This window comes from Bubalus bubalis, chromosome 11 (genome assembly GCF_019923935.1).
Source record: "Bubalus bubalis isolate 160015118507 breed Murrah chromosome 11, NDDB_SH_1, whole genome shotgun sequence".
Taxonomy (NCBI): Eukaryota; Metazoa; Chordata; class Mammalia; order Artiodactyla; family Bovidae; genus Bubalus; species Bubalus bubalis.
Genome location: NC_059167.1, coordinates 69,131,826 through 69,144,572, shown reverse-complemented (window position 1 = coordinate 69,144,572; position 12,747 = coordinate 69,131,826). Strand labels below are relative to the sequence as shown.

Sequence of the window (12,747 nt, the reverse complement as noted above, 5' to 3'; positions counted from 1 at the left end):
CAGAGTGAACTTACTCCAAGACTTCATGGTTTAACGAATTTATTCCTCCTGCATGCCTTAGCTTATCACTGCCCTGTCTTTTGCATGTTTCCCCCCCTAAATAGTGCATTTCTCAGTAATTCTAAGCTTGAATAATTGAAGAGGGGTTCGGTCACTGTAATTCTCCTCATGGAACAGCCAGTCAGGTGCAATTAGGGGCTTAATTAGGGACTATCTATGCTTCATGATAATGGTTAAAAGACCATTAGACTCAATGGGATTTTTATACCTTTGGGATTTTAAGGTACTTTTCAGTCAATATAATCCAGGAAATGAAGTATCTTTAGCCCTCTTAGGATTCATTCATTGAGGGGAGTGGGTTAGGCTTGCTTATTCTGCAGGGGTTCAGAATCCCTCCTGTATTTTTCAGGTTGACGGCTGGATGATTTGAAGGTTAGAAAAACAGCCCTGAACCCAGAGGGCAACTGCATGACTGGCACCGGAGGAAGAAAGATGGCAGGGCTGTTGGGTCCTGTTTCCTCAACAGGGAAATGGAAAGAGGATCAAAATGCTTATTCATGAAATAGTCACAGTGCCCTGCCAAAGACCGATAAATAAGACGACCATGACTGTGTGAGAAGCTTTGCAGCTTATGAGCTGGGAACCAGGTGAAAGTCAAGTGCCTGATGAACAACGGCTCTTCACCGCCATGCTTCCCCCCATCCCCCTGGCTTCTAGTTTATCTCCTTGTATGGTTATTTTCCAAAGAGGTTAAATAGAAAACCATTTATTTTGCTCCTGAATTCATTCTTAGCTGAAAGACTAAAGTATTAATAAATAACAATTCAATTAAAATTTAATGCTGAATTAGTAAAAAAAAAAAAAAAATGCTCATTCTTTTCCAAGTTAAAAAGTCTAAAACAAAAAAGCAGTGATTCTCGAAGCGAGGTTCTTGGATCAACTGCAGCAGCATCACCTGGGAAACTTGATAGAACAGTAGATTCTTGGGCCCCGCCTTGGACCTTTGAGAACAGCCAGTCTCGGGGTGGGGCCCAGCAATCTGGGTTACCACGGAAACCACCACATGATTTCACAGGAATTTGAGAACCACTGCTTTAAATCAATGTTGGAATCATGAAGACTATTCAATGCTTTGCTAAACCCAATTAAAGGAGAATCCTCAAAATGTCCAGTTTTCCTAAGTCTACAAATAAGGTCTGACCAAGCACCACACAGATCCAGTGAAAGTCGCTGCGTTGTGTCTGACTCTTTCTGACCCAATGGACTATATAGTCCATGGAATTCTCCAGGCCAGAATACTGGAGGGGGTAGCCTTTTCCTCCTCCAGGGGATCTTCCCAACCCAGGGATTGAACTCAGGTGTCCCGCATTGCAGGTGGATTCTTTACCAGCTGAGCCACAAGGGAACACAGGTCCAGCCAGTGAATAAATCCCTCATTCTGAGTTCTAACAACCCACAGTCATGCTACCTGGGATCCTATCAAGCACCTGGAATCTGATCAAGTCTTCCAAGGCACCTGGAAGCTGCCAGGGTGGGGTGGTCTGGGGCTTCTGAGCTGAGCACACAAGTTCATCAGCTTCCCAGGGGGAGACAGAGAGGTCCCAAAGGAGCAGAGTGGGTACCAGTGATAACGGAACTCTATGAATTTTCCATCATTCCTTTTTCAGGGAGGGGAACAAATGTTTAGTACTTTTCCATCACTATATCACATATAACAATCAAAAGAGCGTGCCTACAAATTTTTTTTTTTTTTTTAAATAGGGCATCTTTGCCGAAAACCCTTGCCAGCTGTGCTACGCTGCTCGCCCCTCATGGTGTGTCGGGTGATGACAGAGTGAGGCATCTAGATAACTCTCTGCCAACACGTCTGGATGCTCCTTTCATAGATCCCCAGTCTTCCATCACGCCGCTCATTTGGCACTATCTCCCAGGCCAGACAGTTTGGCCTTACTCAGTCCTTTCCTACTCCACCACAACCACCCTTCGAGATTGTGAGGGGAATTATTCAGACTTTGCCATCCAATGATCCAAACTGCTGTCTGGTAACAGCGTTTGCTAGTCTTTGTGTGCCCCAAGAACACAAGAACAGAAAAGCGCCAGATGCATCATTGCATTTTATGATATTTTTTCATCACGAGAAAAACCTCCATCCTGAGAAAATTGGAAACACAAACTCTCCTCAGTAACTTTTCTCGCTTTAAATCGCACCTCTCATCACGACCTATTACACCCACACAGTCATGTGCCATAGGCACTGCACACTGTCTCCAACATTTCAAAGGCTCGAAAGCTATTTTTAAACCCCAAATGCAATGTAGGTTGCTATTCTATAAAGCACTTTTTAAGGAAGAACAAAGTAAAAGAGCCCCATTTATGCATGTGGGCAGTTCGCCAACTCACCAAAAGATTGAACACAGCTGTCGATGAGATCGTCCAGGCTGGCTCCTTTGGCGAAATGTCCCAGAGGCACCATCATTCGGAACTGGGTGATCTGGGCCAGGCCGGGATGGCAGGGGAGGGGGCTGCTGGCGGGCTTTGCCTCTAGTCTCGCTTTAGGGGCTGCTCTGCAGCCATGAGACGGTTTCCTAGGGAAAGAGAAGAGGCAGGGAATGAGATCAGAGCAGCCAGGGGACAGACCACACTGACAGCTCTGCACTCTGTAGGCAGGCAGAGCAGAAAAGGAGATAAAACAATTAATCGCAGGAGTTGGGCTGATAAGACATACCCCTCCCACTTGGTAAAGGCACCAAGCGGACTGGTTGGCTGTTAAAGGGATATCTCTCAAGTAAATAGCAAGGTGAGATTTCAGGGTTGCAAGCAGGGCTCTTCAGCCTGAGACTGGGGTTGCTTTGGCCTGCTTTCTCCAGTTCTTGAAGGGGAGAGGCAGACGCAAGACCATCCTGGCAGGTTTTAGCTCCGAGCAATAAATTTTTTATTTTAGCCCAGAGACCACTGACTTGGGTCTTAAGAATTGTTTCAGTTTGGTCCCATCTTCAGCTAAATTCATCCATCTTGAGCAATACCAGAGTTATTGTCGAAAGTCAGGTGGCCTCAAAAACATGTTTAAGGATGTGGGGAGGAGAAGACAAAGACTGAGGACCTGAGGGTTATGGAGGTGGTGTTTAGATAATAAGCTAAATCTTGGTGGGTTCTAAGATTCTGTTTTTCATTATTGATAGTCATTGAGTCATTTTTATCATTAAACCTCATTCTATCAAGTCCTTACTGATTATGAGAGCTTTATTCTAGATGTGAATGCAAAAGGACAAGTCTGAATCTGGAAATGGCTTAGTAGCCCAATAGGTCAGCTTCACCCACTTTCACTTAGCTTTATCTTTGGTCATGACCTCAAGAGTAAAAGCCAAGTTGTTGCAAAATATCAATAGGTTAACTGAGCATTTTATTTTTTCTTCCATTAAAAAAATAAACATAACATACACAGAGACATATCTATCATCTCTGTAGGTTTACGAGCAGTAGGTATTGTTGCTGGTAACTCCTTTGAGCATATTCTCCCCTTCTTACTGTGCCTCTGGCTATCATGTTTATTACCAAAGAAATGCACCTCAGATGCATAACTTTAATTACACATATTTGATAAACATATGATGGCATCAATTAATCAATAAGTACTTATTCTAGGAGTAACACACGTGTGCCAGACCAGAGCGGACCCGTGACACAGTCTGTGAAGGTACTCTGCAAACTATAAAACACACTCATTACATGTTGTTGTTGTAGTATGAAGGTCATCTGCAAGTTCCTTAATACAAAAATCTAGCTGGAGACTGAGAACCAGACCAAGAAAAGATAACTCTGCAAATCTTAAATAACTGGCCTGTGAATGTCAAGGGCAAGAAGTGTGATGTTCTCAGAGGAGGGAGAACCAGTTCCAGGTGGAATGTTGGGGAAAGCTGTAACTGACAAGATGTAATGTCACCCAGAAGGGGCTGAAGAAGTACTTGGATCAAAATAAAATATTGACGTACATGTGGATTTGGTGAAACCACCCTGTTAAAAGACAACGGGACCACTTACTGCACAGCCAGACATGTGGAGGGAACACCAGGCCCTTCGAATTCCTTTTCAAAGTAGCTCCAGAACGCTGGTCTGGCATTGGCTGCTGCCACCTGTTCTGACCTAGGATGGGCTCAGTGAAGTCCAATCAGAAACTGGCTCTTAGGATCTGCTAGCTCAAGGCAGTGATTTCTGAAAGATCAAATTGGTATTATAGGACTTGATCAAGTTTCTGGCCACTACTGATTTTCACCCAGGCCCTGAGATGGCCCCAAGATCAGATCAGTATCTGAAAATGAAAGGAAACGGTAATGGCCGCCGGAACTAGTACCTCTGATGACAGCAGGCTCTGTGATGGAGATTTACATAGTCTTTAAAGCTTACAGCCAAGATGTTATCTCCATTCACGATTTGAAACTGAGTCTAAAAGAGGCTAAGTGACATAGACAAGGCTGTATAACTCATATGTACTAGATCTGGGACTTGTACGTGGCACCTCTCTGGTTCTGTTTAATAAATATTTACTGTGCCTGGAACTGTGCATCTTTCACTATTTCAGAATTAGCAAAAAGCTGGATAGCCCCTCCGAGGTCATTCTCCCAGCCCTTCAACCAGGCCTGTGGAAGTCCAGGCTTGGAAAGACAGTGGGATGGGGCACCAGTGCCAAGCCAGGTGGAAGCCAGGCCTCCTCTGCCCATGTCATGCTCTCTTCCCACTGCAGAAGCAGTGACGATCCTAAACCTGGCACTGGTTATCCACTGTTGGGATCAGTCAGCTTTCAGCCTTAGCTGCTGTCTGTTCACCTTTAAGACCTCCTCCTGAGGCAGAGTTGGAAAGATGAAAAGAAAGTCCTTCTGGTTAGAAGTCTTTTTTTTTTTTTTTTTCTCATACGCCTTCCACATTCTCTTAAGCTTGGCGAGATGAGGCCACAGCAATGAGGCTGTCTCCATATGCAGCTCTTCCCACTAGGACTGGGAGGTGGGTGTCCACCTCTGTCTCCCAACTGGCCAATCCAGGGAAAATTCCATTTTCTCCCTCAGTTGATAGCATCAACCATTCAGGACTCTGAAGACTGCCCTGACTCTAATCCAAGTAATGTTTCCCAGTGTCACCTGAAGGGGAAACCACTTTGGTCCAGGAGGTGATTCTCAAAGGTAGTTGCTTTTACCAGAACTAGGAGGGGCTGGTAACATTTACCCAAAACAAATGGACTCAAGGGAGTATTTAGAGAGAAGGAAGGTAAAAGGAAGGTGAGAGATGCAGTTGGCAGAGAGGCTGCTGAGACTCAGAGGGCTTGGGCAGGAGAAACCAGGGAGAAGAGAAACTGCTAAAACCCAGACAGCATTCAGAGAGGTCAGGAAGATGAGAAGTATGTGCACCATAATTAGGAAACTGGGCAATTTTGTTGTGCTGTCTCTTGACTGGCTGCTTCGCGACAGACCTTCAAATTGTTCTGTCTTTTCTGGTGAAATGGCTATACGTAAGAATTCATAAACCACTTTCTTTTAGGCAGGTCTAAGGGTGTTTTTCCAATCCATAGAACCTACAGCCCCTAAGTCTGCAAATGCTTATGTATTTTTAAAGGATGGTAGGCAAATATTTTCTCACCAGCTTAAAAAAAAAAAAAAAAAAAAAAAAAAGCCGAAGAGAAACAACTTCTAAGTGTTCCCTGAGGCTACAACTGGTTAAGGCCCTATCTAGTTTGCTGAAGGAGATTTTCAAAACTCTGAACTGATTCAGGCGCAATCCTCTCCAGCCTCAGGTACCTCAGTGGAGGTCACAATTTCGGGTTGAACTTTTTATGAAATTCAGCCCAGGAGAGTGAGGGGAGAAATGGACAAAGAGAACGAAGGAAAACTCCCACAGTTTTCTTTGCAGGGAAAGATGGCTTTTATCGGGCTTCTAGTGAGGATTTCTTTCAGTCCTGTCCTCTCCCTCCTCCCATAATACAGGCTGATTTTAATTTACCGGAGCCCCCTCGTCTAAATCCCATGCAGAGAACAGCGCTGGACCTTCAAGGGCAGGGCAGGGGAGGGCATAAAGGGCCAAGAGCTTTTAGTGAGGAGGTCCAGCAGGGCAACGCTTCCTGCTGGACGGGGCATGTCAGGCGCAACAGAGTCTGCGTGGATGGAGGTGGGAAGAGTCCAGCTCGCCCGGCCCTATGCTGAGCTCAGGCAGTTGTCCGGTTCTGGCCCTTTGGGGAACAAACTCAAAGTTGCCCGGCCCCTCCCGGCCTCTTTACCCTGCCAACAGATTTTTGACTCACGGTCACTTTTCCGTCATTTTCTGTCACCCCAAGTCCTTCCTGAAACATGTCCCTAGGATCACGGTGGGTGAGGGGAGTGTAGGTTTCCCCCCAAACGGTTGCGTGGCTCGCCGACCCCTGCGCGCTGGCGGCAAACTCAGTTGTCCTTCCAGACATCCGCGGGGCCGAACGCACCGCCAGGTGGCGCTGCCGGGGCCGCGGCAGGTGCGCGGGGCGCGGAAAGTCCACGAGTGGGAGTCCCATGGGCCCAGCCCGAGGGTCCCGGGGTCCGGTCGCTTAGCGCGATTCCGGGTCTCGCCGGATCAACTCAGGGCGCGCGTCCGCACAACCGGGCTCCCTCCCCAGCCCGTCGGGCGAGATGCGCTGGGCGACCGGGGCGCGTCCGTCCCTCGAGCCCGTCGCCCTGGACTAACCCGAGACCCCGGGAGGCCGCCGCCCTCCACACATCGGGCCCGCAGCTTCCCATAGGAGGTGGCGCCGTGCCAGTCACCCGGCGAGGTCCAGGGGTCGTGGGCGCCGTGTCCCCCGCCCCAAGAAAGGAAACAGGCGCGCCTACTCACCGTGGAGCTTCTCTCGCTTTGCCCAGGGTGCCCATGGCCGCAGCCGCGCTCCCCGAGCCACCTCACCCAGCGCGGCGGGACTGGCTCGGCGGGGCGCGGCGCATCGCCGCCGTCACCGCCGCCGCCGCCTGCCGAGCTCCTCCGCCCCGGGTCTTCTCGTCCGGGCCGCCCACCTGCCGCTCTCCGAGCTGGGCGAGCCCGACCGCGGCGCACCGCAGCACAAACTTTGTGTGAGCGCGCCCCCTCGCCCTCCTCCCTGCGCGCGCGCACACTCTGCCGCACCACCACCTGACAAGCGCTGATGGTTATCGCCCGAGGAAATGTGTGGCGCCCTTCAGCTCTCCCCGAAACCTGCCCTCGCTACTCCGTAGTCTCCGGAGGCCTGCGTCTCCCTCCACTCTCGCCTTTTGCTCCCGGTGCCTACATCGGCCCGGGGCTGAAGTCGGAAGCGGAGATGGAGGGGCGGGAAGGCTCCAGGTGCCCTGGATCCCAACCAGCCCGCGGCAGGAGTTCGGGTGGGAGCCGGAGGAAACTGGCCTCGCTCGGTGGCTCTCAGGGAAATCCCCACCTCCTTCGCCTTCCCGAATTTCAGTCCAGGCTCCCGAAGACCCCTTATCCCCTTGCCAGCCTCTTTTGTGTACATCGGAGCGCAGAGTCGAGGGTGGGGTAAGGAACGAAAACAAAGTTGTGGGTCCGCTTTAGCCTGTGCTTGTGAGTATCATCTTGTTAGTAATTAGCAACTGGGCTGGAGATACTTGTTCTGCACCCCTAGGTACACTCCAGATACGATCCATATCAGGAGAGACACAGCTGCGCGGCCTCTGTTGGGTATGGGAGTGAGGGGCGCCGAGCTGGGGAGGAGTGGGAGAACTTTCTGACGGCAGATCTGATCACAAATGGTGAAAAGACAGTGATGACAATAGCAAATGTTGACTGAGTACCTTGTGCTAAGTGCTTTCCTCATTTACACCGTCTCCCCCAAATACCAAGAGGTCACTGTTTTAAAGATGGAAAATATTAAGGTTTAGAGCATAATATGCTTCCCATCATACAACTAGTACACACCAGAGAGAACCACGACCTGTGCTGAGATCTGGCTTGCTCCCTGTAATGGCTGCAGGACTGTCCTAATAACATACCTATTATCACTGTCACATGCCTTAACTCCAGCCACATTAGTAAGTTCCTTCCCAGCCATGATGTTCTGGACCTTAAAGCCTCATAAGTATATGCCACCTTATCCTAAAAAGGAAATTAAAGATAGCTTACAAAGTTGCGTAATTCACCAAAAGAAGTGTATGAAATGAAATGTGAAATTAAAGTACATAAAATAGAGACAGAAATGAAAGGTTGCTGGTCTTTTGTTTTTTTTTAAATGCAACCCATAGAACAAGTGGGACCAAAGACTTTTCTCCTTGATTTCGAGTAGTCATGTTCAAAAAGGAGGCCTTGTCTAAAGTTCAATTTCTGTCACATGCAAGACAAAAAACAAACAAACAAACAATTGCTCATGAGATCAACTCTTCTGATACTGAGACCAGAAAGAAGTTTGAGAATGCTCATGAACATTGGGTAACAGACCCAAGTTCTCAGTCACAGCTGTATACACAGCTGAAGGAATATTTGGATGTTTAATATTAAACTATGACACTCTTCCAGACTTACACTGAATATGCATATGTATATATGCCAAGATGATAAACACATACCTTTATATAAATGCATAATTATATGTAAATATGTTTAGATAGATAGACTACTGGGTGTATACACATAATACTGAGCACAGTTTCAGGCAGTTGCATACATCTATACGCCCGCAGTTCATTATGTCGTAAGTACAGAAATGATTAGCTATTAGTTCACTCGAGAAACGAGTCTTGCTGAGTTTTCTAAAGAAAGAGGCCTGCATCTGCCTAGGAAGCTGCTTTTTCTTAGGCTTCCTGAGAGCTGTGCATTCCCCCTGCACCTGACTAGGTTTCTGGGCCCAGCTGAACTCTTTGAAGAGGCTTTCTGGTTGTTGCTACTTGAGCAATTTGTCTTTTCCAAACACCTTAAAAATCAGATGTTAGCTCCATCTCTTTATTCATTTTCAGCCATGTGGTTAGTCTCCCTGGTCCTGTCTGAGGCGCCTCTGACCTCAGGAACAAAGCACTCCTTCTTCACTTATGTTCTCTTATCCTTTCTTCTGCTTCTCCAAACAACCCTCTGATGGGCAGTAGTCAGTGTCTCTGTAACAGCTGAGAAAGGCTGGGGACCACTGTCGTCTTCTGCTTACCCTTTGGGTAAGGTCATTCCTTGGGATCCTTTCTCTGATATTCTTTCTTCTTTCACCAGAGGCTCTTCAGTGATATCCCTGGACCTTTTGCTCAGCTTTTCGTGAGTATCTGAGAAGCCTCTGCAACTAAAAATGCCTGCTTTTGTCAGATTTTCCAAATGACCCACTACTCAAATTAGGTGTTTTTAATTTCTTCTATGACTTCAACAGGACCCAAATGACTCCTGAGTCTGGATATCCAACCTTGATATCTAACATCCCAAAACATGTTTCCAACTGGTCTTCTCCTTGAATTGTCCCTCAGGGCTTCCTCTCCATCTCCACCCCCACATGTCTTGGCCCCAGTTATCTCTAAACCTGAACATGTGTCATAGCTTCATAAGTGGCCTTCCTAGTTCTCTAATCCTTTTTTCCTGTTGTTTTCAGAATTACCTGATCATGTCATTTCTTTGTTTCCAAACTGCCGAGGAATTCTCCTGTTGCCTACAGAATAAAAAACAAAGTTCTTAACATTACTCACCTTCAGTTCAGTTCAGTTCAGTCGCTCAGTCCTGTCTGACTCTTTGCGACCCCGTGAATCGCAGCACGCCAGGCCTCCCTGTCCATCACCACTCCCGGAGTTCACTCAGACTCACGTCCATCGAGTCAGTGATGCCATCCAGCCATCTCATCCTCTGTTGTCCCCTTCTCCTCCTGCCCCCAATCCCTCCCAGCATCAGAGTCTTTTCCAATGAGTTGACTCGTCGCATGAGGTGGCCAAAGTACTGGAGTTTCAGCTTTAGCATCATTCCTTCCAAAGAAATCCCAGGGCTGATCTCCTTCAGAATGGACTGGTTGGATCTCCTTGCAGTCCAAGGGACTCTCAAGAGTCTTCTCCAACACCACAGCTCAAAAGCATCAGTTCTTCGGCGCTCAGCTTTCTTCACAGTCCAACTCTCACATCCATACATGACCACTGGAAAAACCATAGCCTTGACTAGACAGACCCTTGTTGGCAAAGTAATGTCTCTGCTTTTGAATATGCTATGTAGGTTGGTCATAACTTTCCTTCCAAGGAGTAAGCGTCTTTTAATTTAATGGCTGCAGTCACCATCTGCAGTGATTTTGGAGCCCCAAAAAATAAAGTCTGACACTCAGCTTCACAACTAACCAAACCTGTTCTGCCTGGCCTCCAGCCATGCCCTCCAGGCACCTGACCTCTTAGGTCATGACCTGGTCACTGCTGGTAATTGCTGTGCCCTTGCAAGCCTCAATGCTTTTGCTCGTGTACTTGCTCCCACCTGTCATCTCTTTTCACCTCGATGCACAAAGGCACAGTTATACCGAACTCATGTCAAACTGGCAATTTGCCCTGTAGAACACACACAGGGCTGCTTCCCAGGGGCAGAGGGATAAAAACCCACCTTGCAGAATCTGCCTGATGACTGGTTAAGGCTTGGAGAAACTATTGTCTGCCAGAGCTTCCACTACGTGGTCTAACATTTTTTTCATCCATTTGAGGTATGTTCACTGGGTCCCTACTTAAGTGTCAGTGCTTGGCACTGAGAATCTGAAGGAGACCAGGACAGACAAGAGCCTTGTTCACATGAGCTTACATGTCTAATAAATAGTATCCAAGTCTAAATATGCCATGATGTTACATCCTGATTTCTAGAAGCTGCCCCTGCAGTCGGGTTACCCCTGCCCTCATGGGACACCATGGGCTATTCCGGTTGAGGTACCCACTTGCATCAGTGAAGACAGAGCTGCCACATTTAGGGATACATAGCACTACAGGAGAGTGAAGAGATGGAGACAGAAAAGGAGGGAGGGGATGCGGCACCGTCATTTCCTCCTTTGCTGAGTTCTGCTCCAGTTTCTGAGATGGGAGAATTGGCCTCAGTATTTTATTATTGTGACTGGCTGCCCCACAGTGAACACTGCATTCCTGTTGCTGCTCACCTTGACCAAAGCTAGAGAAACTGCCCATGTGAGAAGCCACTTCATTTGCTACGGGCCTGTAGTTTGGCGCCTTGTGGTTGGACTCCTACATGATTCTTCGTCCTCAGCATCTTCTTGTGGATGCAGCCCACGCTTTTCTGAGAGTCTCTCCATCTGCTGGTCAGCTCTTCTGGAGAGCATTCTATCTTCCTCAGGTATCCCCAGGATTCTCCATAGGGAGTTTGATGAATGTCATGTAAATGATATTTTAAGATAAATCACCCTATACCTAGACTCTGTGCATATCCACTTTTGTTTTCAGCTGAAGGATGCTGCTTCTCTTTGTTGAAGTCCCTTCCCAGAGGCCCAATCTCCCTTACAAGTCATATTTCTTTACATCATGGAGCCCATATTTTTCATTTGATTTCGGAATTGTTTCAGGATATTAACAAACAGATAGAGATATATGTTGTCTCATGGATTTTGCTCTTAGGGAGATGGGGGTCCCTGGAAAACTTTGAACAGAGGAGGGAAGGAATCCAAATTGTGCTTTACTGGGTCTGGCTGCTGAATTCCAAAGTAACTCATGGGAAGTAAGGGCAGGAGGTTCTCCATGGAAGGGACCTTCATAATTTTCAGCTTCTGGTTCTGCCCAGTTGGTGGCTGTCAAACAGTTTTTAGTATTACTCCATGGTGAGAAGTGTAATATCACGTTTTACACTCTGTGACTCAGATGTACATTTGTGCTATGCGTCAAACTGAAACACAAGTTGTATGAAACACTATCCTTTCAAAAATTTTTTAAATGGTATTAAAAAACTAATGCAGATCAGGACCCCTAAAATTGATCCATCAGTTGGATGGGATCATATTATACAAAATGCAGTTCCAAGGCTTCCTCTCATGATAATAATACGTCTCAATAGTTATCTCTGGGAATGGGGAACTAGGTGACTCTGAATAGGGGGACTGTTGCTTTCCATTGTTTCCCCTTCTGTAACTTTTATTTTTGTATTGTGTGCAAGCATCTAGTCCATCAATAAATCCTATTTTGAATCATTCTGACATAGAATTTCTTGCTTTATGATGCTGGCCCAAATGGCTTTAAAAAAAAAAAACAAAAAACAGAGGCTGAGACCAGGAAAGGTAACTTGTCAGTGAAACTGATTTGTTCAAGTTTATATATATATATAAATATCAAACAGTATGTTTTCCACAAATACTTGGGAGGCAGAATAGCACAGCAGTTCTAAGTGTGAGCTCGGGAGTTAGACTGATTTTGAATTTCAGTCCTCATGCTTCCTTTGCATTCCTTTCTAGCCTCAGTTTCTGTATCTGTAAAAATGGGTACAAACAAGCCCTACTTATGCAGTTTTGCTAATGATTACATGACATGGTTTATGCCTGGCATGGACTGACCACTGTGGACACACTGATGTTTTTAGTGCCTGGTTACAGAGACATGAGGTGAATGTTTTGCCACATCGAAGGGATACCTGCCCTCGTCTTGGTTGATGGGGAGCTGACTTCTCAAAGGAAGTGAGGTATGGGTTAAGATATAAAGGATGAGATGAACAGTGAACCAAAGAGAAGTGAGGGGCGAGAAGAGGTGAGGCGAGGCCAGTGTCTCAGAGACAAGGGAGATGCAGAGGTAAGGAAGAAGCAGAGCCAAGGGCTTTGCGTTAACTAAACACAGGAACTTACTC

The 12,747-nt window shown here is 46.9% G+C and overlaps 1 protein-coding gene across 8 annotated transcripts in view; it reads right to left on the bottom strand.

Moving 5' to 3' along the window:
• Positions 1-12,747, bottom strand: part of RASGRP1 (RAS guanyl releasing protein 1) — a 216,770-nt gene that overhangs the window by 72,336 nt on the left and 131,687 nt on the right. For 2 of the 8 annotated variants that reach the window (XM_044925230.2, XM_025295938.3), the window contains exons 1-2: positions 6,844-7,396; positions 2,401-2,585 (exon numbers count right to left, since the gene is read on the bottom strand). In XM_044925230.2, the coding sequence (XP_044781165.1) occupies positions 2,401-2,585; positions 6,844-6,878 (220 nt within the window). In that variant the 5' untranslated portion in view covers positions 6,879-7,396. Of the gene's footprint in view, positions 1-2,400; positions 2,586-4,038; positions 4,198-6,283; positions 6,391-6,843; positions 7,397-12,747 lie in introns of those variants that run through there. The other 6 variants (XM_044925228.2, XM_044925231.2, XM_006073017.4 and 3 more) reach the window with 5 other exon arrangements.